This window comes from Tursiops truncatus, chromosome 5 (assembly GCF_011762595.2).
Source record: "Tursiops truncatus isolate mTurTru1 chromosome 5, mTurTru1.mat.Y, whole genome shotgun sequence".
Lineage (NCBI taxonomy): Eukaryota > Metazoa > Chordata > Mammalia > Artiodactyla > Delphinidae > Tursiops > Tursiops truncatus.
The window spans coordinates 93460516-93486458 of NC_047038.1; the positions used below are offsets into that span (position 1 = coordinate 93460516).

Here is a 25943-nt window from a genome sequence, read left to right on the forward strand (position 1 = left end):
TAAAATATTGAGCTCAGTGTAAAGGAAATCACTAGTAGATGTTATTTTCTGGTTTTTAAGCCTGGACTGTTTTTTAAACCTGGATTTTCATATATTTAGAGTCATCTCCTTGATTTTGTCATACTATGATAAAAGCAGAGGTGAGGTATTACGCAAAAGCTCTCACCTCGATGGAGTGAACCCTACAAAATACCGGTATTTCTCCCTGTCTACTGATGGGCTTGGCACAAAGGTACCTTGTATTCATCATACCCAGTGCTGAACTTGAACTCTTCATCGTTTCTTCTACCAGCTCATCCCATTTGTGGCATCGCTTCCCTACACATCACCCAACCTAATAGGTGATCATCTGATTCTTCCCTCTTTCTTACCCTTTACAGCCACATTTGTCAAGTTCTGTTGCTTCCACTTACTCAATGATTCTTGTATCTGTTTACGTGTTTCCAATCTTACCTCTGTTGCTTTAGTTCAGGTTCCCATCTCTCATCTGGATTTTACAGCAGACTTATAGTTGACCAAACTGTCCACATAATTGTTAGTCACTATTGTTATCATTTTTATAAAATAAAGTCCAGCCCCTTTAACAGAACTTTCGCGTATATTCTGTGTTCTAAATCACTTCGTGCCATTAACCTACTGAAAATCTCACAGAGGCTCCCAGGTGCTTGTGGGGCTGATCTCAAGGGGAAGGAACTGCATCTTACTGATCTTTGAGTCCCCCACCCCAAAGGGCTAACCACAGTAGCTAGCCCTTAACAGGTGTTCACTGACTGTTTACTGAGTTGAAATTAATGGGATTAACCAGCATCCTGTGATTCCTGTTAATTTGCATAGTATTGCAATGGGTTTGTTTTTTTTTTTAAATCTGAAAAATAGGTTTATTTCATTAGGACTTGTTAGGAAAATTCTGCTTTGCCTTCCTATTATAAAGCAGAAGAGCCAGGAAATTGGCATTTGAATGTTTTCTGTTTTTCTACTGTTTTTCTGTTTTCCACATTTTCACTGTGGAAATCTCCTTCCAGACTATTTTGCAACTACCCACATTCATAAACAGTCCACATCCTGGGAAAGCATGTTTATTAGCAGGATCTTATGAACAGAAGTTGAACCAGGGAGAGATGGGTAATGGAATTGGTGACTTAAGTATAAATGAGAAACAGTACAAGAAAGAAACTAGAGTGAGTTGATTCTACACATGATTATTTTAAGAATAAAATAAGAATATTGATGTTTTTCTATTACTTCAGTATTTCATCACTATCCAGGATATTATGTGCATTTTTAACTTGAATTTAGTGCCTATAAATATTAGAATGAGTATTTCCTTTGAATAAGAGAACACATTTCTCTGGGGTAATCAAAGTGCACTATCAATTACCTGATATGTCTAGGGCACTAAGATCTGGGTATCCTCCTACAGAACATTTAAAAGATGTATGCAGTTTCTCTCTCTCTCTCTTTCTTTCTCTCTCTCTCTCACACACACATACACACACATTCTTCTCTCCCTCTTACTATCTGAGCGGTAGAGAGACCTCTTTCAGATTTATTGTTAGATGCATTTTCATGAGAACGTGGCTTGTTTTTAGCAGTTCATCCATTCTTCTCCTTGGTCTTCACTTGAAGGCATATCCTCCTTGGGAAATTTTGATTGTTTCTATAACACCTTTGTATTTTCAATCTCACTTTAAGAAAATAGTAGCTTCAGGTTAAGAATAAGCAATAGAAACAGATTGGTGGTGTTGGTGGTGATGTTTAGATTTAGATTTCATTGCTTCAATTCTAATAAAATTTAGAAAATGAAGGCGGAGAAAACATCATCAGTTATTTATCAAGGTAATTGTTGGTCTGTGAACATCAAATAACCATGACGGGTAACAGGGTTTCATGACCAGGAAAATGAGCTTCAGATTCAAATCCCAGCTCCTTCACTTTGGACTTGTGTGACCTCAAACAAGTTATTGAACTTCTCTGAGCATAAAGAACTTTGTCTTTAAAATGGAGATGACAGTAGCATCTTCAGAAGGATTAAATAACATAATAAGGATAACCAACACTCTTTTCAAGCACCTATGAAGTATGTAGTATTATTCTCATTTTACCAATGAGGAACAGAGACTTATAATACCTGAGTAAGCTCCCCCAGCTTGATGTGGTGGAACTGGGTTTGAACCACTATGTTAAGTGCTTCACACAGCGCCTGTCATATGCATTCAAGTGTTAGCTATTATTGTTTTCATTTCAAGAACTCTTCCAAGGATGATTTTTTCTGAATTTTTTCTAATTTCCCCTTGTGTTTACACCAAAAAATTTCCTGGTTAGAAAACATTTTCTGTTCACAGACAGCTGTGGGTAGAAATGAATCCATTCAGTTCCCAGTATTTGCAGTGTTCACGACTATTTGAGTCTCCTTATATAATTTTAGTAGATAAAAGTCAGTAACTTCATACATGAATTGCCCTCGAATGGCTTTTAGCTCTTTTAATTGAAAGACTGGGAATTTTATGTCTAAAGTTGGATTTTATGATATCTGTTGAATTCTGTGTTACTATCTTTTCCTTCACCTTGGATAAAAATAAAGAAGCACATCATATCTTTTCTATTTAAAATAAAAGTGGTAGAAAAGGAGACGAGAGCTCTGATTTACTTTTACTTTTCCCAGGGGTCCTCACTAACTGTGTGTCTTTCCTAGGGGAGGTGGTCCTTGTGTTTAATATGCCGGCAGACAGCCCCGCAGACGAAGGGCAGCACCTTCCTGATGGGAGGACAGCAACTCCCACCAGCACGTTCACCCAGCAAGACATCAACGAAGGCATCGTGTGGTACCGGCACTCAGGGCTCCCAGCCCAGAGTGACTCCTTCCACTTTCAGGTACCCTCTGCTTCCTGAATCTTCTGATGTCTGGATAGTCTGATGAAAACCATCACCCTTATTTATAAACAACTCAGGTCATTTTCTGTGATTGCCTGGAAGTCACATTTGGGAGAAGAAAAAAATGTAACTAGTAACATTGAAAAAATTTTTTTTTAATCTGTCAATTCAGCCTTCTGGGTGTCTCTACAAGCAGAGTCATTCTACAACAAAGAGGTATATAATAGATAATGGCTAAAGTGTTTGGAAAAAAGTATTTTCAAAATGTTAAAATACCACATGGAGAAAAAAGTCTTATTTTCTTTTTTCAAATGTTTTTGGAACATTTAACCATCTTATGATAAGGTCATGGGCAGAGCAGCCAAACCCATTGGGTTCACGTTTCACTTCTGCCATGTACTAGCTTTGGGAAAATTACTTGGGCAAAATCCTTGTGCTTCAGTTTCCTCATCTGTAAAATAGCATTGCTGTAAGGATTTAATGAGTTAATACATAAAAAGCATTTAGAATAGTGCCTGTTAACCGTGTAAGGGTGTGTGACTACCATTTATGGAGACTGGTCAAATACCAGTGCTATAGACTGGACGTTTGTGTCCCCGCCAAAGTTCATATGTTGAAATCTTACCCCTCCATGTGATGGTATATGGAGGTGAGGCCTTTGATTAGAATTAGATGAGGTCATGAGGGTTGTGCCCTCATGAATGGGATTAGCATACTTACAAGAGTCATGCTTGCTCCCCCTCTCTGCTGCCCGCCACAGGGAAACAGTGAAAAGTCGGCAGTCCACAACCCAGAAGAGGGCCCTCACTAGAACCCACCCATACTGGCACCTTGATCTCAGACTTCCAGCCTCCAGAGCTGTGAGAAATAAATTTCTATTGTTCATAAGCCACCCAGTCTACGGTACTTTTGTTAGAGTAGCCTGAGCCAACTGAGGCAACCAGACTATAAGGTTGGTTTAATTTATTCTGTCAATAAATTAAAGAACAAGAAATTATTCTGGGCACATTCCCTGACTACTATGAAGTACAATTAGAAATTAATAATAAAAGGGCAAAGAAAATCAAACCATTTGGAATTCCTTAATAATTACTAGTTCTAAATGGAAATCAAAATGGCAAACTATTAAGAAATATTGATCAGGAGGAAACAACTTATCAGAACTGAAATGATGTGGACAAAGTAATACTCGGAAGAAAATCGATGGCCTTAAGCTCTTATTGTTGAACAGAAAAGCATGAAAATTAATGGACTAAATATTCAACTCAAGAAGCTGGAGAACCACAGAGAAGCCAAAAGAAAGCGAAAGGAAGGCATTTATAGAGGTAAAAGAGGAATTGACTAATTATAAGATGCTGGAATTAGTAAATAAGTACAAAACCTGAATCTTTGGAAAGACCCATAACATTAGACAAACCTCTGTCAAGGATAATTTGGAAATAAATAATGGAACAGAAACACAAAGGAATGAGGAAGTATGAATGAGAAAGACCATTTAAGCATAGATACAGAAAAGATTTGGGGAAAGTGTCAGGGAAAATATAAGGAAGCCCTCACGGTGATCAGCCAAAGCAGCATCACAGTCCCTCTACGTCTGAGTCATTTCCTTGGTCTAGGAATCCAGTAGGGGATAAACTACCACGATAGCTCATCTTGTTAAAATTATCGTCCATTCTGCTCCTGATGCCTGGTGTGTACATCTTCATTGTCTGACTAATTTATATTGTGTAAAAAGTGTGCTTCCCCAGAGAGCTAGTTGCAATAAACCTGGAAACAGTTAAAATGAGATTATACTGAGCACACTGAATGTCCAATGAGTGAGCAGACATTATGTGCCCTTTGCCCAAGTTAATTTTTCAGTTTTAGCACCTGGGGACTCAACAGTCCTCAAATAATGAGTCAGAATGGAAGCAAAGACCTCAATCAAAAGAAGTCACCTCAACGGACTGGACTCCTCAGATCTGCCTTTGCCTTCATTATCAGTATGGAGCACTTCCCTGGAAAGTCATTCTCAGCACCTGCTAAAATGATATTTGATTGCTTTTGCAAGTTGGTTACTAAGTGGGTTATTATAAAATAGCAGAAGTTGCTGATTTTTATAAACAAATTCGCTAGAGTTTAAGACTCTAAAAACATCATTACTTAGAAAGTGGTTCCCTTTGGAGGGTCTTCACACATTCTGCTCAAAATGTGTTTAGAACTCCTATTTGAAATCTCCTTCAAAATCTGTGGGATATTCTTTAGCATATCCTCAGTAGTGACAGCATATCATCCTTTGGAAGTGGATTTTAAAATAAAACCCTATAGCCCAAAGTCATTCAGAATCGTGTCTGGTAAAAAAGAAGAGTAGCAATTATTTTTAGTTAAAACAAGGAGTAATTATGAAGTTAACAAGCTCAGTTTTCTTACATGATTTGTGAACCCCCTCTGAAGCATTTCAAAAAGTACATTTTGAACACTGACAGCATCTTTACTGCAAGTATGAAACAGCTCTCTGGGATCATTTTCTCTTGGATGTGAAGGTTTTGGTGTGTTTGTTTTTAAAATCTCATGGTTTGATAGGCTTATCTCATATTTTGATGTGAAACGACACAGACACTGTAGCTACGTGCTAAAATAAATGGTTGGCAACTTTCCCCATTCATCATTTTAGTGTCCCTTAGGATTTTAGACTATTTAAAAAAGATGCCGTTCTAATGATTCTCCTCTCGTGTCCCTTCTTTTTTATTTTCTTTAAAGCAGAAGATGCAATACAAGGAGTTGTATGGATTTAATTTCGTTTTAATGTTGATGTGCTGTCATGAGCCATCAATGCAGTCCATCTGTTACTTTGCATCTAAGACTTGGGATTTGTGTAATGCAAGTGGTATTAAAAAATTAGAGGATGGCATAGTGAGAAGAAAGCAGGCACATTTTTGGCAGGGGAAGGAGCCCTGGTTTTGGCATATTCAGATCACGTTGACATAACCTCAGGGGATGTAATTTGAAAAAGACCAACATATTTTACCCTCGTGTCTTTGCTAGGGAAGCTAGAACTGCAACCGTTGCTTGGTAATCTGCTCACCTCTCACTTCCTGCAGAGTTCCATTCCTTTTCTTCAAGAGATAGGAGACCATATCTTCCCCTTTCCTGATTTCCTAAAGCTTCCAACTTGAGTCACTGTGGTCCGTAGGAAGGTCACAAACCCGCTGACCTGGTTTTAAATACTGACCCTTGTTGGCTATGTGACCTTGACACCTTAACTTTTTGACCTTCAGTTTCCTCATCTGTAAAAAAGGAGATAATAATATCTACTTGATGGGTATTCGGTAAGAAAACTTTTGAAAAGTAGCTAGCACAGTGCCGAGCCCATGATAAGTGCTCAGTGAATGATAGCTGTGGCTGTTAATATTATTTATGGTGACACTATAAGATGCCTTCTTGGAAACAAGTTGATATTCTGAGGCTTGAGCTCCAGGCGCCTGCTGTGATCAAGGTACAGAGAAGACAGTTTTCCTGGAGGGTGTAACTTTAGAAGACATAGAGAAAGGGCTGCTATTCCTGCCCTTTTTCTCAGGATTTACAGAACCCTGCCCCTCTCACATGGAATTAACACAACTCCACATGGCCACATGGGCCTTAGCAATTCTTCTAACAAGCCTAAGGAGCAGACAATGGAAGGAAGGCGAGTTTAAGGGAACAGCGAGGTAGCACTGAGGAAAGGGAGAGGCTGCATGAGAAGAGCATCATTTTTCAGCATTTCTGAAGCAGGAAAAAGTTGATTTTGTGACCACTACCCTAGTTGTAAATGTTCTTAACCTTGCCTCGCAGTGATGAGGCTGGGATTTGTCATTTATAATCTAGGTGTAGATATCTGTGCTGGGTAAAGACTAAAGTGAAATAAACATCACGTATATTGATATAATGTGTTGTGTATGCTCATAATGAGACACTATGTAGCTATCAAAATTATGTTTTCAAGAATGTTTAATGGTATAGCAAAATATCATAGTATTGTGTTAAGTAAACATTTAGAATATACAGTTGTATATAGTTTCACATATACATGGAAAAAAGATTAAACTGAAATGCAGCGATATATTAGTAATGACTATTTCTAGGTAGTGAAATTCTAGATGACTCTTATTGCTTATTTATCCCTTCCTGCAACTTCACAATTGCCTAAAATGCTTATGTATCGTTTTTATAATCAGTAAAAAAAGCAATTTTAAAATATGAAGAGCAGAATGAAAATCGTAATACAGGAGCATACAGAATTCAAAGACAGATGGTTCAAAAGGGAAAAAATAAACACAGGCAAACATACTCTGCCCACCAGAGGCTCACCAGTGTGCCGTGTCTTTGCAGGTGTCCAGTGCCACGGAGGCTCACGCCCATTTGGAGAGCCGCATGTTCAACATCGCCATCTTACCCCAGACTCCGGAAGCACCCAAACGCTCTCCAGGAGCATCTCTCCACATGACCGTGAGTTGGGTAGCAGGGCTCATGGTTTCTGCTTGGAGGAGGCAGGTTAATGGGATGTGACAGAATACTTGGCTCAGAACACGGGCTCTGGGGTCAAAAATACCAGTCCTGTGAACTCGTTTCTCATTGGCTTGAAAGAAGAAACTTAAAATTCCCAGAGTGAAAGGAAGGTTAGAGGGAATCCACTCCAGCCTCCCATCCATTGCTGCTGAGCCCTCTTACAGCGTTCCAGACACTCACAGAACCATTCCTTGAGTACCTGGAAGGAATTTCAGGCTTATATCCATTTAATGATTACTATTTGGGTATAATTATTCAGCCAGTTAGAGTTCCATCTAGCTGGAGAAACGGTTATTCTGTTTTAGAAGTCCTGTTAGTAGTTTCCTTTCGATTAGAAAAGTTTCCTGGAGAAAGTGATGTCTGTGCTGACTCCAGAAAGATAAGTAGCAAATATCCAAGTGAAGGTTTGGGAGGCAGGTTGGAAAGAATAGTGGGGTGATGGCAAAGGGCATCACCAGGCATAAAAACAACACATGCAAAGACCCAGAGGGGAGAGACAATATGATTGTTGGGAAAATTGCGAACAGTTCAATGAGACTGGAAGATGAGAGGGGCTGAAAGGGAGTGGTGAGCCTGTGGGGTTTTGCGAGCTAGATCACAGAGGAGCTTGTATGCTGCGTGGGAAGGAGTGTGGACACATGGAAAGGTTTGGAGCAAGGTGAGAGCTAAATTAGTACATGGCGTTGAGTTCAGACAATTAGCAGTTCCACTGTAATCCTATATCTATGGGGCATGTAATGCCAGACCCCTCTTCTAGACAGAGCCACAGCACATTAAGTCCTTGTAAATTAATCATCCTGGATCCACATTTTAGTTAGCGTCCACGGAATTACACTCCAAAGTGGTGCAGCACTCCTGAGCTGCAACAAAGACAGCAGGCAGAGTTTTAGAAATTATGGGTCTGGGGCTTGACAGAGACATAAAAGGGGAAACAAAGTTTTTAATGGATACATGCTATCGGCATTTCCACCGTAAACTGTAATTTAAAGAAATCATAATTCAGGAACACTATAGAGTCTATAATTCATCATTCTGACTGCAGGAGCTTGGACCAGAATTTTCTCTAAAGCGTAAAGAAAAATGTGCATGTACGTTTCTTGCCAAATGCTAATGTGGTGTTATTTTGACTTTAGAGGGAAAAAAAATGGGCCAGGAGCCATGAAGATGGCATCACTCCCGCTCTTTTGCTGAAAACCTCTAGAAACTTTTCAACATACTTAACCTTGAGGGTCTCAGGTTGCATGTTTGTAAATTAGGTCTGTTCTGTGTAATTTAGGGTATCACAAAGGTTAGGCTACTGTAAAATGTGATCAGGCTGCTCTTTCATTCCTTAAAATATACACAGTTTATATTTCTTTTGACATTAATTAGGGCCATTACTGTAAGATATACATACTGTAAAATGTGACAAAAGCACATTCTCAGTTCAGTGATTTGGACGCATCTAAGCACATAAGTTTTGTACATATTTGGTAAACACATTGTGAATACATATGCTAAATTCATACATAGTATATTCATGTAGATGTTTAAGGGTAGGAGTCTACCTCTCCAATCATTCAGTTATTCAGTCTTGCACACTTTCGGGTCCCTAATTTCTGCCAAGTTCTGTGGAAGACATTGGAGATTCAGTGATCATGTAATGCAGTCTCTATTAGTCTATTTTAGACTTAGAGTCTAAAGAGGGAGACAAGAAAATAAATAAACAGTGACAATACAGTAATAAATGTCATGACAGAGACATGGCATGGAAGCAGATAGCAGGGCACCTAGTCCAGCAAGGCATAGGAGAGGTCAAGGAAGGCGTCCTGTAGAAGGTGAACCAAGCTGGTTGAAGTGAATATTATCTCTAAATCAGGGTCTCAAACTTCAGCCTGCATTAGGATCACCTATAGGGCTTGTTAATTCACAGATTGCTGGAGCCCACCCCAGAGTTTTCCAATTCAGTAGGTCTGGTATAGGGCTGATAATTTGAGTTTCTAACAGATTCCCAGGTGATACTGTTGCTACTGCTCTGCTCACTACACTTGCAGACCCTCTTATCTAGACTAGAAATAGGAAGTTCATTCCAGGCAGAGGAGCAGCATTTGAAAAGAAGATGGAGACACAGGAGAACATAACATGTTTGAGGAATGACGGAGAGTTCAGTTGGCTGGAGCATAAATCTTTAGGTGAAGAAGGAAGAAGAAATGAGAGATCACGGAGGACCTTAAGATAAGATGAAGGAGATTCCATTTCGTCCAGAAAGGCTGTTAGGGCAAGTAGGATACAGCAGAGAGGTGGCATGCTTAGATTCTCAATTTGAGAAGGTCATTTTGGCTGCAGGGTAGAGAACACCCCAGATGGGGCCAGACAGGGAGCAAGGAGGCCAAGAAATAGGCTACTGAAGTCACCTAGAACAAGAAAGGTTGGTGGCATGAAGGTCATGCAGTGGCAATAAGGATTAAGAGTTGGTGAGATCTTGAAGAGATACTCGTACACTCATATTCATTGCAGCATTATTCACAACAGCCAAGAGATGGAAGCAACCTAAATGTCCTTTGACAGACAAGTGGATAAAGAAAATGTGGTATATACAGCCACCGAATATCATACGACCTTTAAAAAAAGGAAATCCTGTCATATGCTACAGTATGAATGAACCTTAAGGATATTGTCCTAAATGAAATAAGCCAATCACAAAAAGACAGATAATGCAGGATTCCACTTATATGAGCTAGTCAAACTCTTACAAACAGAAAGTAGAACGGTGGTTGCCCCTGTGGGGAATGGGTGGGGTGTGGAGAGAGAAAAGAGGAATTGTTATTCAATAGCGTTTCAGTGTTGCAAGAGAAAAAAATCTGGAAATCTGTTGTAGAACAATGTGCATCTAGTTAACACTACTGTACTGTACACTTAAAAGTGGTTAAGGTGGTAAAAACAAAAGTTAGGAGATTAGAGATATTTAGAGACAGTGCTCAATTAGATATGGGAGAGGGCGAAGCACCCCATTTTCTGAGCATACAGAGATGCCATTCATTGAGATGGGGAATGTATGAGGACTTGAGGGGGAGGGGGAGGGGTGGAAGGCATGATGCACTCAGTCTGGGATGTGCTTGTAAAGGGCATGCGTATTAAGGGCAGGTAGAAGAAGATCAGTAGCTATTCAAGGTGAGTGATAAACCTTTGAGAATCATTAATGGCTGGTAGTGGTTAAATCCTCAGAAATCACTGAGATTCCCCAGGAAGATTGCACAGAATGAGAAGCAATATAATCAAATACGTGCCTAAATGAAAATTTGTTCTGTGACATTTCTGTAATTCTGTTATTCATCAAACCTAAGATCCTTTAAATGTGATCTTATGGTTTGGTCTGTAGTGCTCATCAGAATTATATGCATGCATATATATATAAGATATGTATACACATATATCATATATATATAAACATGTGTGAGATGTGTACATTTAGAATATATATCAAATTTGAGCAAGGGGATCTGAAGACGTGCGTATCGCAGCATAGATAGTGTCAGATTCTTCAAGTAAGTTAACAGATTCACATCAACTCCCAGTTCTCCAAGTAATCATCCACTATTTGACTTAGGGCAAAATCTTCGATTTATTAACCTTGGTATCTTCCTCAGCATCTAGCACAATGCCTTATATAAAATAGTTGCTTAGTAAATATTTGTTGCCTAAGTGAATATTTTCAGGCCTACTTTCACATGGCTAATAATATCTTCTTGTATGACCTTCGAATTCAAACAAATTAATTATATGGGTACACACACACACACACACACACACTTTGAATATCATATTCCCAAGTCCTCTCTTAAAGGGGAGATAGATTCTGTTATCTCTTAATGTGAAAGAAGATTGATTATTTCCTTTTCTAAGTGATTGCGGTCCTCAGGGTTGGGTTGCCCAAGGTCACCACTTGAGGAAAAGGCCTTTCTTTCCTGGTTTCATTTGCTTCCAGAGTGATTGCTGTAGCAAGAGTTCTCTTAAAACCATTCTTATTGAGGCTAGCAGGGATCCAGTTAGAACAGCTGATCTTTTTGTGATATGGACTCAAGCCCGGGCCTGCTGTATTTGTTTTATGGCTTATGGGTGTCTGTGTCTATGTTTTCTCTTGAGACATTTCAGATACTAGTATAATTATTATCTGCAGTCTCTGGAAATGTTTTGTTATCCTTGGAATTACTGTTGTGCTTTATCTGAGCCTTTCACACTACTTAGCATTTTCTACCTTAGAGCTATTTATGAGTTTCTCCCACTGAAAAGTGAAATTCCTTGAGGAAAAGGTCTATATCTGATTCATCTTGTATCTTCTACAGCTTTTTGCCTGGCACCTTGCACATAGTAGGTTCTTACTAAAAATTTAGTACATGAATATATGAATTAATTAAATGTGTTGAATACATGAATATATGAATGAATTTTGTTGTCCTAACTAAATCATGTGAGAAGACGGTAGGACCTTCATTTTACTTATCTCAACTCATCATTCATGGGTGTGTGATTTCTCAGGCCCGCCATGGGCTTTGCTGCTTTGGTAGAATGACAGTCAACATGGGAAATTCTTTTTTTTCTTTTAATGGAGGGTGAAATGATAATGTCATTTATAAATTCTGACCTGGAAGTTTAAAGATGTTAGTCATGCACACTTTGCTGTATCTTAAGTGTTCAAATGTTTGCCTCTCTAATTCTTTAGATGACATTGAAATATGATGAAAAAATATTCTTAAAAAATTATCGATGAAGTTGTTTTTTAAAGTATTTTTATTACTAGCTTAATTTTTTTCATAATAATATTTTTTCATTCATTCAACAAATTTTTATCGAGCACTTCCATGTGCCGTGTGCTCGGTGCTTGGTGTCCATGAACAAACAAAACTTCATGTTCTCATGGAGTTTACATTCTCTTGGGGGAGGGGAATAGACAATAAGTTATAAACAAAATAAATAAGCAACTCACATATAGCATGTTAGTGAGAAGTATTATGATAAAACAAAAAGTAGATCAGGGCCAAGAAGATTGGAAGTGTAGCAGGGGAGACCTAGGTTGTAACTTTAAATAAGGTGGTCAGGGTGGGTTACCTTAAGACAATGACATTTAAAGAAAGACTTGCAGAAGGTAAGAGAGATAGTTGTACAGATACCTGTGGAAAGAGCATTCCAGGCCCAGGGAACCATTCATTTAGAGGTATCAAGGTAGGAGCATGCCTAGATATTCAAGGAACAGCAAGGAAGGCAGTATGGCTGGATCAAAGTAAGTGGAAGCCAGAGGAATCTGCATGAATTCACAGATGTGCTAAGTGGGCGGATGGGGGTGGAGCAGATTCCGGACCATGTCCGCCTCACAGGCCATCGTAGGGACTTTTGATTCTGAGTAACATGGAGAGCTATTGCAGGGTGTTGAGTAGAGGTCCGATGTCCTTTTTAAAGGCATCATGCTGGCTGCTGTGCTGAAATAGACTGTTGGGGGAGGGCAAGAGAGCAGCTGGGAGGCCGTTGTGGTAATCCAGGTGAGAGAATGTGGCTCCCAGCAGGATGGTAGTAATGTCATGGGGAGAAGTGGTTGGATTCTGGATGTATTCAGAGGTAATATGGGTATTACGGAAACCATTATTCTATAATCTTCCTTTGTTGACAGATAGTTTAATAAAAAAAAAGTGTCTTCTATAATGATTTCCATTAACTTTAGTCTCTCATTTCTTACTGTTTGATTGATAAATATTGAACACTTCAAATAGCCAATATTAAAACTGATTATACTTTGATATAGCTCAACCTCAATATTGCTTTCTTCAGATAATCAAGTCCTCGCCTTTTCTGCTTAGTGTCTCTTTCTATTAGTAAAAAAATAGTATCAACAAGTTCTGTAATAAAACATCTGTTTTCTTGGCTAGAACACATTTCCCTTTTCTGTCGTCCTAGGTCCATGATAATTCTTTTTTCTTACCACTTTATTGTTTTAGGGACATCTAAATTTTCGAAAATATCCCATAATACTTTGAGAATTTTCAGATATCCTGATGGTTTTGAGATTAAAAGGTGGCAAGCGGTACTGAACAATGTACTCACCCTGCACTTTTTGTCCGTGTACCTGTGCCCACACGTGTACACATTTATAGATGTATGCACACATGCATGGGCTGTAAACACCTTACATAGGGCGTATATTTTTCTTTTGTTGTCCTAACCTGTTTTATTTTAGGGTGAGAGACCAGCTGCTATTTGCAATTCTGATTTTCCTTGCTCCTTACATTCCAGACCTGAGCAATGACCTGAAATAAGGGGTTGTCCTAACCTGCAAATGCTGCCTCTCCCAGGACGAGTATGCCTTGGGGACAGTTACAAGCAACTGCAATGTTCAATCTTTTCATTGGTAAAAGGAAGAACACCACGCCCTCCTCCATGAGAATTACTGAGCCCTACTCAATCCTTCCCTAAATGGGAAATTCCTTCTGAAAGCAGCAGAGCTTGAAAGAGCAGGAGAGCATGTCAAACGCTAACTCTTCAAGGGTCAGTTCGGAAGAGTCTGCGATGAGCAGATATTTTTGTTCTGTCTTATTATCGGCATGTGTGACCCAGGCAAGGGGCCCGTGCTCACACTCCTTTTCCATTTTCTCCTCCCCACTCTGTGTTGTTGCTGCTGTCCCCAAATCTCTGTTAGGTCTGGTCATGGAATTCTGAATCTCTCCTTTTTTTCCAATGTTGTCCACTGTTAATGGGTTGTGAACACACACAGGTGAATGGATTGTGAAAGCTACACACACATTGGCCTTCAGATTAATTTCACTTGACTCGTTCATTGGGTCCTGAAAGCTAGAAGCAAAAAAGCAGTATCTAGTTCTTTGGAATAGTACAATGGAGACGAAGAGAAATATTGACTATTGTTATAAGCTGTAATAAACACACAATTCTTAAATCTCTGAATTCAAATGGTGAGCCTCTTTGGCATTTGAGGTGAGTTCATCTTTAGCCATTTGAAACCATCAAAGTTAAAAAAAGAAAAGAATGCATCACAGTTCCCACTAGTAAGCTGGGGGGTTGGGAGAAATGCTCACCAGATATAATCTTAGGCCGTTAAATGAGAGGAGCAGAGCTGTAGGGATCCAGCTGTGAATAGTAGAATAGCCAGCTGTGATGGCTCATTTCCAAACATGTACCACTGTGAGTTCCAACTAGGGAGCAGTGATCATATTGGGGCACCCACAGCATGCGCCAACATAAACCCAGGGGGCCAAGGGCAGGGGAGAGAAGGGCGAATCAGCCAGGACGAATCTGCAAGGAGACCAGATCCTCCCTTTGAACTCTCAGAGAAAATTTTGCTAAATGTGACTAACAGAGTAAGTTGATTTTTTTTTTTTTTAATGAGGTTTGTTTTTGCCTCTGGCTTTTGTTTTCGTCACACTGTTTTCTCTTCTTCTCTCTTAAACTTTGTGTAGGCTCGGGAGGACGGCCTGACTGTGATTCAGCCTCATTCTCTCTCCTTTGTAAACTCTGAGAGACCGAGTGGAAAGATAATATATAATATCACTCTACCTTTGCATCCCAGTCAAGGTAAGGCGTGCAGTAAATGATGTTTTGAGTGGTGCTGTTGTCTTCTACTTGTTGACCAGCCTTAGAAGCTCTGGAATTCTGTCTGCTTCTACTCGTTGAGGATTTAAGGAGTAACAATTATTCATCACCTCTGTTCCTGTCCTCTGAGTTGAGAACCAGTTGAGAGGGAGACACTGTGGCCGGACAGATGGAGATGAATGTGTCAGCTTTGGTACTGACAGAGCTGTACTGGAGAACACAGTGTGCACATAACTTCATCACTGGATGAGTTCCCCTCCCACGCACTGCCTGTAGGGACAGGGCCTGCCCTGGTGAGGTTCTGATAGGCGAGTGGACCAGAATGAGCATGCGCTAAGGACAAGGAGCTCTGCCAGAGAGCCCAATGGGGGCTGAGCCACACATACTCAGTTTCTCCCCCGCATGGATAAGGCTCTCCTCCTCTTTTTTTTTTTTTTTTTTTTTTTTGCGTTACGCGGGCCTCTCACTGCTGTGGCCTTTCCCGTTGCGGAGCACAGGCTCCAGACGCGCAGGCTCAGCAGTCATGGCTCACGGGCCCGGCCGCTCCGCGGCATGTGGGATCTTCCCGGACCGGGGCACGAACCGGTGTCCCCCGCATCAGCAGGCGGACTTTCAACCACTGCGCCACCAGGGAAGCCCCTCCTCCTCTTTTTTTTTAACCAAGGTAATAAATGCTGTTTATGACTTCTAGAAGTTTACATAGTGCTCCTACATATTAATACCCTATGAGCTTCAAAAAACCAATTACGTTTACAGTAGTATTACCGGTCACCCAAATGAAGGGGAAGGAAACTTCCTAATTGTGAGAATGTGCAAGTATTCTCCTTAAGGAGATACTGACCCAGAAGACCATTTAGTATCTGTCATGTCAAATGCTTCACAACTCTGGAATTCCCATCGTGACAAACATGTGTCAGCACACAGTTCTGTGCTCTCATACAGGAGCATGGAAATGTGGAACTACAATTAGAGGAGAGGTGGGCCCTGGCCATCAGTCCCCAGCCTTCAGATCCCTTAACTTTGGGCTCAGCTACCAAGCCTGTTTCCAGAGAGATGTGTGTGTGCCTTACAGCGAGGAGATCAGCTTCTACGAAGACACTTCTGCTCCTGTCTCTGAGGCTGCTCTCCCAAGACCAACCACTGCCTTAGCTATGAGCCTTTCACGTTATCAATTTCTCCCAAGGAGAAATTAAATTTCATTTCCCTTTTGATAAAGTCCAAAGAGATTAAAAGACTAAAAGTCCTCCATCTTCTTTTTTCATCTGCTAAGCCATAGCTAGAGTCGTCCTCCCTACGTTGCTAGGGTGGAGATGTTCTTTCAGACCAGCAACCTGAATGACTGTAGGTCTGTCAGTCCCTCAGAAGCTGAATTAGTGTCCTCCTTTTAAAGAGTAAGTAGGACGTGAAAGATGATCATAGCATCAGTTCTGTACCTGCAGAATTTAGAAATGACAGGCAAATCTGCCACCCCTAAAGCATTTATAACTTAGTGATAATTGCAAATCCAGATCTTAGAACAATCAAGATCCATGTTACTATTGCCAAAGGTCATCACAGAGACTAAGGATTTTCTGAAGGAAGGAGGGTAGATTGAAAAAAATCTTAACAGCCTCACCAGGAGACCGGCCTGTGCCATTTTTGTAGCGACGTTGACCTTTGAACTTAAACTCAATTGAGAGAATCTCATAATTATGGTACAGTGTCTATGACTTCAGAATTCCCAGGTCTAAGCTACATTAGGGGGCAGTAGTTTGCATCTTACTATTGTTTATGGTCAATGAGGCCTAGTCAAGGGTATCTGGGTTTCAGATTTGCCCTTTTCTTGAATAACTGAAGAATAGTATACCAAGAACAAGCTGAGAGCAATTGTTCCTGAAGGATAAAAGACTTCCGCCAGTGGGAAAGGCAGCTTTATGGCTCTGATCATTCAGTCAGCCGTCAGAATTACTGTTGATTGCTCATGCCGTCTCTCTTCCTCCTAGGCATCATCGAACACAGGGACCAGCCTCACTCTCCCATCCGGTATTTCACCCAGGAAGACATTAACCAGGGCAACATTATGTACCGTCCCCCCACTGCAGCCCCCCACCTCCAGGAGATCATGGCCTTCTCCTTTGCTGGTAATGCTTTTTTTCTCTATTTTGAGGCACCCAAGGCACTATATTCTACAACCACTCCTTGTGGTTCTTCAGGGCATACTTTTAATAAAGCCTTATTTTGTGCCTCCTGTATGGCAAGGCCCGAATGGGCCTTGGAGATCTAGTGGTGAGCAAAAAGAGGCAGGAATCCTGGCGAGTTTGGGGATCCTAGGTATAGAGACAGAATTTGATCAATAATCCCAGTAATGAATGTTTACTTGCAGGCTGAGATAAGAGCTCTAAAAAGAAGGAAGAATGTTCAGTGGTGGAATTGGATGTAGCAAGACTGACCTAGACTGAGGGTCCACTGGAGGCTGCCCCAGGGAGATATTGACAGAAGAGGGGTGGGTAGAAGCTAACTAGGCTAAGTGTGTGTGTCGGGATCATTGGGAGAACATTCCTGAAGGAAGGGCACATGCCCCTGTGCAGAGGCCCTGGGAGGGAGAGAATGTGATGTTCTAGGCACTGAAAAAAGTCATTGTGTCTGGAATGTGGAGGGTTGAACAGAGTGGGGATGGACCTGCAGGGAGAGATAGAGGGCAGACCTTAAGGCCACTGTGAGACTGCAGGGATTGGGAGCCTTATCCCAAGAACAATAAGGACCTGGTGGAGGTTTTAAGTTATAGGAGGATGCCTTTTCATAAGGATCTCTTTGACTGCAGTGATGGGAGTGATTTGAGGACGAAGCCAGGACAGATGGGCGTGTGGATGAGGGGAATCTAGTGAGAAGGATCCTGCCATACTTCATGGAAGGTCCCATGTAGGCGACCTTTGGGATTAAAACCAGGGTTTGACAAAGACACCTTTTTTAAAGAAGAGAAGATTGAGCAAAAGAATAACTACATTTCTAATTCAAGCAAGTGTGTGCCCTTCCACTAAGCCAGGATAGCCTTAATCCTTGCCACCCATTAGTCTCCCCTTGACCCAGTATTCAAAGCTGCTGAGTTTTAAGTCCCTACCCCTAAATATTTCTGTGCTTTGGAATGAGTCTAAAACTCTTGAAGCCTGTTTCTTTATGATCTTTAAGATGTATGTGTCACATAACACGATTAATATAGAGTATTATTTTTATATAGTAGCTTTAATCATACAGTAGCTTTAATCATACAGAACAGTTGGTGATTTCTTATGGTGAGTTGAACACGGGTTGAATAATTTTAGAGTTCTGTTTTCAAGTATGGCAAACATTTAAAGTAATATTTGCCATTATTTAATATGCCATTATAGATGCAATTGTCTAGAAAATAATGAACTCCTCAATTAGATTGAAAATCCCTAAGTGCTGGGATAGACCTCTTCTCTAAGAGTATCCCCAGTGTTTACTAACTGGATAACTCATAACCAGTGAAAATGTTCACGGTCCTCTAACCCCAACTTTACAAGACCTACTTTACAAGAAACTCAGGTCATCCTGGGCTTAGAGGGAAAGAAAACATGTCAGCCCTGGTTGAGGTTATTTCCGAATCCACTATGCTCGCCTGTGTTCCTAGAGCCTTTTTAGAGAGAGCAGACTCCTATCCTGTATAATCTACGGGATAAATGCCACGAGATAAATCTCTTACACTGTTATAGTGTGTAAATCAGTGTCCCAGGCATCACTGTATTCTACAATGGAATTGACCCACCAGAAAGCCTTGTCAGTGATATACGACATCACCCACATTCACCGATTTGTAGGATTTTATGTACTGGTAAAATGGGATCTGAATAAATGTGTTATAAATCATTCTAACTGATGTGATATAAAATTATTCCACTCTGTGGTTCTTTTTGTTACTTAAAATTAGCGTTGGCACCATTAAAGTCAACATAACGTTAGCAAACAACCTGGTGATCTTTCCTTAAGTCATAATAATTTAGGTTAAAATGTCCTTTACTTTTCTAACCTCTGCCCTATAGTTTGTACCTTTCCGATCTATTTCTGGCCCCAAAATGTTTAGTATACTGATTTTCTGTCTTCTGTTCTTTCAGGTCTCCCAGACTCAGTGAAATTCCACTTCACAGGTGAAAATTTTAATCTCAATTTTATTAGAAGATGGAATTTTTCCTTCTTTTTGCTGTCTTCATCATTACTTTTAGCTATTTTCTAAGAACAACTTAAAAGTTACATAAGTTTCTTCTAAAATAATCACATGGCTAGTTAAAATAGTAATAGCTTAACTTTGTATTCATAGAAAACATAATTATAATCCACTAAGGATACCAAAGATTAGTGTTCTTTAAGCCCAGTTTCAACTTGTCCTAATATCTATTAAAAAGAGGTAATAATGATTAAGATCTTAGACTTTGGATCCAGTCTGCCTGGGGTTCAGCCTACTGTGGAATAGTTTCTTAACGTCTCTGTACCTGAATGCCTTATCCATCAATGAGGATAATAAATAATAATTACATATGTGTAAAGCTCCCAAAACAGAGGCACATACAGGCTTACCTCGTTTTATTGCACTTTACTTCGTTGTGGTTCATAGATACTGCATTTTTTACAAGTTGAAGGTTTGTGGCAACACTGTGTAAAGGAGTCTATCAGTGCCATTTTTCCAGAAGCATTTGCTTACTTCCTGTCTCTGTGTCACATTTTGGTAATTTTTGCAATATTTCAAAATTTTTCATTATTAATATATTTGTTGCAGTGATCTGTGAGCAGTGATCTTTGATGTTAATATTGTAATTGCTTTGGGGCCCCAGGAACCACACCCGTATAAGACAGTAAGCCTAATAAAAGTTGTGTGTGTTCTGACTCTTCCACCAACTGGCCATTCCTCTGTTTCTTTCCCTCTCCTCAGGCCTCCATATTCCCTGAGACACAACAATATTGAAATTAAGCGAATTAATAACCCTACAATGACCTCTAAGTTTTCAAGTGAAGGAAAAGTCACACATCTCTCACTTTAAATCAAAAACTAGGAATGATTAAGCTTAGTGAGGGAGGCATGTCAAAAGCCAGAATGGGCCAAAAGCTAGGTCTCTTGTGCCCAACAGCCAAGCTGTGAATGCAAAGGAAAAGTTCTTGAAGGAAATTAAAAGTGCTCCTCCAGTGTACACACAAATGATAAGAAAGCATAACAGCCTTATTGCTGATAGGAAGAAAGTTTTAGTGGTCCCGAGAGAAGATCAAACCAGCCACAGTATTCCCTTAAGCCAAAGCCTAATCCAAAGCAAGGCCCTAACTCTATTCAATCCTATGAAGGCTGAGAGAAATGAGGAAGCTGCAGAAGAAAAGTTTGAAGCTAGCAGAGGTTGGTTCATGCGGTTTAAGGAAAGAAGCCATCTTCTTAACATAAAAGTGCAAGGTGAAGCAGTAAGTGCTGGCGCAGAAGCTGCAGCAAGTTATCCAGATGATTTAGCTAAGATCGTTAATGATGGTGGCTACACTAAACAACAAGTTTTCAATGTAGATGAAACAGCCTTCTTTGGAAGTGTTCTGACCCAGACAGTGAGTTGTGGTAGCTGTGTATAGACCTCAGCATCCTAGTTTTAGTTCAAGTACAGTAGAAGCTGAGTGCCAGTAAGCAAAAGCAGAATCAGACCTGGCATCTATGCTGATGCAAAGTAGAGACAAACTTTCTTAACTTAGGTCTAGAGTGAGGATGGATGACCATAAATCCTTAAACAGCTGTTTAGTTCGGATTGACTATTCCATTAGAATCAACCATCCATATGTCCTATTATATTTCATGTAGGGATAAATCTTAGTAGGGATAAAGTCATGTCCCTCAATCTCTCAGATATTCTTTTCTTCTTTGAGGGTTAAAAAGTCACACTTGAATTAATAGTAAATTTTAGGGTTGTGTCACTGTTTTTTTATTTTTTTTATTGCGGTATAATTGACACATAACATTGTATTATTTTCAGTTGTACAACATAATAAGTTGATATTTGTATATATTGCAAAATGATCACCACAATAAGTCTAGTTAACATCTGTCACCATGTATAGTTACAAATTTTTTTTCTTGTGATCAGAACTTTAAAAATCTACTCTCTTAGCAATTTTCCAATATGGAATACAGTATTATTAACTATAGTCACCATGCTATACATTATATTCCCATGTTTTATTTATCCATTCATCCACCAGTGGACATTTAGGTTGTTTCCACATCTTGAGTGTTGTGAATAGTGCTGCAATAAACATGGCAGTGCATGTATCTCTTCGAGATACTGATTTTATTTCCTTTGGATACACACCCAGAAGTGGAATTACCACATCATGTGGCAGTTCTAGTTTTAATTTTTTTAGGAGACTTAATACTATTTTCTGTAGTGGCCGCACCAATTTGCATTCCCAGCAACAGTATAAAAAGGTTCCCTTTTCCCCATGCCCTCATAACACTTGTTATCTTTTGTCTTTTTGATGATAGCCATTCTAAGGGGTGTGAGGTGATATCTCATTGTGGTTTTGATTTGCGTTTCCCTGATGATTAGTGAGTGAGAAACTTTTCATGAACATGTTGGCCATCTGTGTATCTTTTTTGAAAAATGTTGTTTCAGATTTTCTGCCCATTTTAAAAATCAGATTGTGGGTTTTTATGCTATTGAGTTGTATGAGTTCTTCATATATATATATATATATTTTTTTTTTTGGATATTAACCCCTCATCAGATACATGATTTACAAATATTTTCTCCCATTCTGTAGGTTGCCTTTTCATTTTGTTGATGGTTTCCTTTGCTGTGCAAGTGTGATGTAGTCCCACTTGTTTATTTTTGCTTTTGTTGTCAAATTCAAAAAGCCAAGGCTGGTGTCAAGGAGCTTACCGCCTATGTTTTCGTCTAGGAGTTTTATAGTTTCAGGTCTTATGTTCAAGTCTTTTTTTTTTTTTTTTTTTTTTTTTGCGATACGTGGGCCTCTCACTGTTGTGGCCTGTCCTGTTGCAGAGCACAGGCTCCGGATGTGCAGGCTCAGCGGCCATGGCTCACAGGCCCAGCCGCTCCATGGCATGTGGGATCTTCCCAGACCAGGGCACAAACCCATGTCCCCTGCATCGGCAGGTGGACTGTCAACCACTGCACCACCAGGGAAGCCCATGTTCAAGTCTTTAATCCATTTTGAGTTAATTTTTGTGTATGGTGTAAGCTACTGGTTCATTTTCCTTCTATTGCATATGGCTGTCCAGTTTTCTTAACACCGTGTCTTGAAGAGACTGTCCTTTCCCCATTTTATAGTCTTTGTTATTTTTCATAAATTAATTGACCTGATATCTATTGGCTCTCTATTCTGTTCCTTTGATCTATATATCTGTTTTTATGTCAATACCATACTGTTTTGATTACTGTAACTTTGGAGTACAGTTTGAAATCAGGGCTCATGATGCCTCCAGCTTTGTTCTTCTTTCTCAAGACTGCTTGGCTATTTGGGGTTTTTTTGTAGTTCCATACAAATTTTAGGATTGTTTGTCTAATTTTTGTGGAAAATGCCATTGGAATTTTGATAGAGATTGCATTGAATTTGGAGATTGCTTTGGGTATTATGGTCGTTTTGACAATATTAATTCTTCTAATCCATGAGTGTGGAATATCTTTCCATTTATTTGTGTCTTCAGTTTCTTTCATCAATGTCATATAGTTTTCATTGTACAGGTCTTTCACCTCCTTGGTTAAATTTATCCCTAGGTATTTTATTCTTTTTGATGCAATTGTAAATGGGATTATTTTCTTAATTTCTCTTTCTACTGGTTTGTTATTAGTGTATAGAAATGCAGTGGATTTTTATGTATTGATTTCACATTCTGCAACTGTACTGAATTCATTTGTTCTCTTGGTTTTTGGTGGACTCCTTAGGGTTTTCTATATATAATATCATATTATCTGCAAATAGTGACAGTTTTCTTTCTTTCTTTCTGATTTGGCTGCCTTTTATTTCTTTTTCTAGTGTTCTGTCATTGTTGAAAAGAACCTAGTATCAGCTCATTTCTAGTGACAGACTTATAGATAGTTCATACATCAGTAATAAGATACAACAGACTATAGCAGTTTACATTTTACAAAACGATTTACAATATAAGTTGTCTTATTTAATCCTAATAACAATATTGTAAGGACAGGTTTTATTTTAGCATTTGAAAGCTGAGGAAACTAAGGGTCATTAGAGCAGTAATCTGCTCATGTTTCCGTACCTGGTAAGCAGTAGAACCAGGATTTTAATACAAGTTTCTGACTCTGAGTATGAGATATTTAATTTAGTCTGTCTGTATGTGTTATGGTCGTGCAAAACAAGTATCATGGTAGTGTGCCAGTTTGGTTTCCAAGCCTCAATACTTACCTGAAAGCTTGAATAGGTGAAGGGGTTAACTATTAACCTTCTCCAGGACTTTAAGTTAAATGATCCATGAACCTATTATACAGAGTAAAGGAAATGGACCTTGGGCCGACCTTAAATTAATTTATCTTGTTTCTGCCTGAGGTTCTTTTTTTTACTGTTGAGTGATTTTTAAAAAAAAATTATTTTGGACTTAATTTTTTAGAGCAGTTTTAGGTTTACAACAAAATTGAGAGGAAGGGGACTTCCCTGGTGGTCCAGTGGGTGGGACTCCATGCTCCCAATGCAGGGGGCATGGGTTCGATCCCTGGTCGGGGAACTAGATCCCGTATGCATGCCACAGCTAAGAAGTCCACATGCTGCAACTAAAAGATTCCTGCATGCCACAACTAAAGGTCCCGCATGCCACGACTATGACCCCATCAGCCAAAATAAATAAATAAATATATTTTTTTAAAAGTGAGAGGAAGGTACAGACATTTTCCCCATACCCCCTGCCCCAACATATGCATAGCATAGCCTCTCCAATTATCAACATCACTCACTAGAATGGTACACTTTTTACCAAGGATAAACCTACACTTCCACATCATAATCACCCAAAGTCTAGTTTGCTCTAGAGTTCACTCTTTGTGTTGTGCATACTATGGGTTTAGACCAAGATATGGCATTTTTGCCCTATGGCATTTCCATCATTATAATATCATACAGAATATTTTCACTGCCCTAAAAATATTCTGTGCTCTGCCTATTCACCTACCCCCACCTTTGGCAACCACTATTTTTATTGTCTTCCATAGTTTTACTCTTTTCAGAATATCATATAGTTGTACTCATACAATATGTATCCTTTTCAGATTGGCTTCTTTCACTAAGTAATATGCATTTAAGATTCCTCCTTCTTTTCATAGCTTGGTAGCTCATTTATTTTGAGTGTTGAATAATATTCCATGGTCCAGCTGTACCATAGTTTATCCATTCACCTACTAAAGGACATGCTGGGCTGCTTCCAAGTTTTGGCAATTATGAATAAAGCTGCTATAAACATCTGTGTGCAGGTTTTTTGTGTAGACCTAAGTTTTCAACTCCTCTGGGTAAATACCAAGGAGTGCAATTGCTGAATTGTGTGTTTAGTGAGAGTATGTCTAGTTTTATAAGAACCAGCCAAACTGTCTTGCAAAGTGGCTGAACCATTTTGCATTCCCACTAGCAATATATGAGAGCTCCTTTTGCTCTACGTCCTTACAAGCATTTGGTGTTGTCAGTGTTCCAAATTTTGCCCATTATAATTGGTGCACAGTAGGATCTTATTGTTGTTTTCATTTGCAATTTTTTGCTGACATATGATGATGGGCATATTTTCATATGCTTATTTGCCATTTGTTTCTTCTTTGGTGAGGTATTTGTTAAGGTTTTCAGTCTGTTTTCTAATTGGGTTGTTTCTTATTGTTGAGTTTTAAGAGCTCCTTGTACATTTTGGATAAGAGTCCTTTATCGGATGTGTCTTTTGCAAATATTTTTTCCCAGACTGTGGCTTGTCCTCTCATTCTCTTGACATTTTCTTTCACAGAGCAGAAGTTTTTAAATTTAATGAAATCCAGCTTATCAATTACTTTTTTCATGAATCGTGTCTTTGGTGTCATATCTAAAAAGGTATCACCATACCCAGGGTCATCTAGGTTTTTTACTATGTTATCATCTAAGAGTTTGTAGTTTTGCGGCTTACATTTAGTTCCATGATCCATTTTGAGTTGACTGTTGTGAAAGGTATAAGAGGTTCCTTTTTTGAAAAAAGAGAAAAACTTTTGGAATCTGGTAGGAAAGAAGCCATCTCTTTTAGCAGAGTTTTGAGAGAGAAAAATTTAACTTGGACACATAATAAACTAAGGCAGCAAGAAACCCAAGCCCTGACTTTAACCCATGGAATGAGGGAGAGCCGCTCATTTGGTTAATCAGCTAAGCTGAGACAGCAAACTGATATTCCTGACCTGACTGCCCAAGACAAGCACAGATGCTCTACAGAACCATCCAGAGCGAGGAAAACACACAGGGTGAATGGTGCCTGCAGGAGGCATCTGACCAAAGAGGCAGTGTGACTATTTCTCAGAGAAATCAAAAACGTTGCTTAAAGAGAGGGCTAGACATGTAATTACTAAATTTTGATTGTAAGTTCCTATGTTTGCTTGCAAAGCACTTCACCCTCATGGTATATTTTGTTGTTAATGTTACATGTACCAGAAAACAGCTTTCCTCGCTTTACCTATAGAGACAAGGATATACCTTGGTCACACCGACAGCTGTGCAATATGACCAAAGCTGTTTAAGTTTTAGGGCCGTTCCTTTCCTCTTCTGTAAGGTAAGGATGGTGAAGACTCCCTGAGGTGCACCCCCCACTTAAATAAAATCAATGTAAAACATTAAAGAGATGGAATTGTATTTTGCAATCATTTATTTTTATTTAATAAAGGGACTTCTTAACTTAGATTCCAGGGACTTCAGAGAATCCTGAATCCACTGAAATTTACGGAAAAGTTTGTACTTTTGTCTTCAAACTCCCCAAAGTTAAGAATCATTGGTCC

The 25943-nt window shown here is 39.4% G+C and overlaps 1 protein-coding gene across 9 annotated transcripts in view; it reads left to right on the forward strand.

Moving 5' to 3' along the window:
* Window positions 1-25943, forward strand: part of FRAS1 (Fraser extracellular matrix complex subunit 1) — a 465636-nt gene that overhangs the window by 328802 nt on the left and 110891 nt on the right. For all 9 annotated transcript variants that reach the window (XM_033857169.2, XM_033857168.2, XM_033857167.2 and 6 more), the window contains 5 exons: window positions 2693-2871; window positions 7219-7335; window positions 14835-14949; window positions 16950-17087; window positions 19077-19109. In XM_033857169.2, coding sequence (XP_033713060.1) covers window positions 2693-2871; window positions 7219-7335; window positions 14835-14949; window positions 16950-17087; window positions 19077-19109 — 582 coding nt within the window. The remainder of the gene's footprint in view (window positions 1-2692; window positions 2872-7218; window positions 7336-14834; window positions 14950-16949; window positions 17088-19076; window positions 19110-25943) is intronic.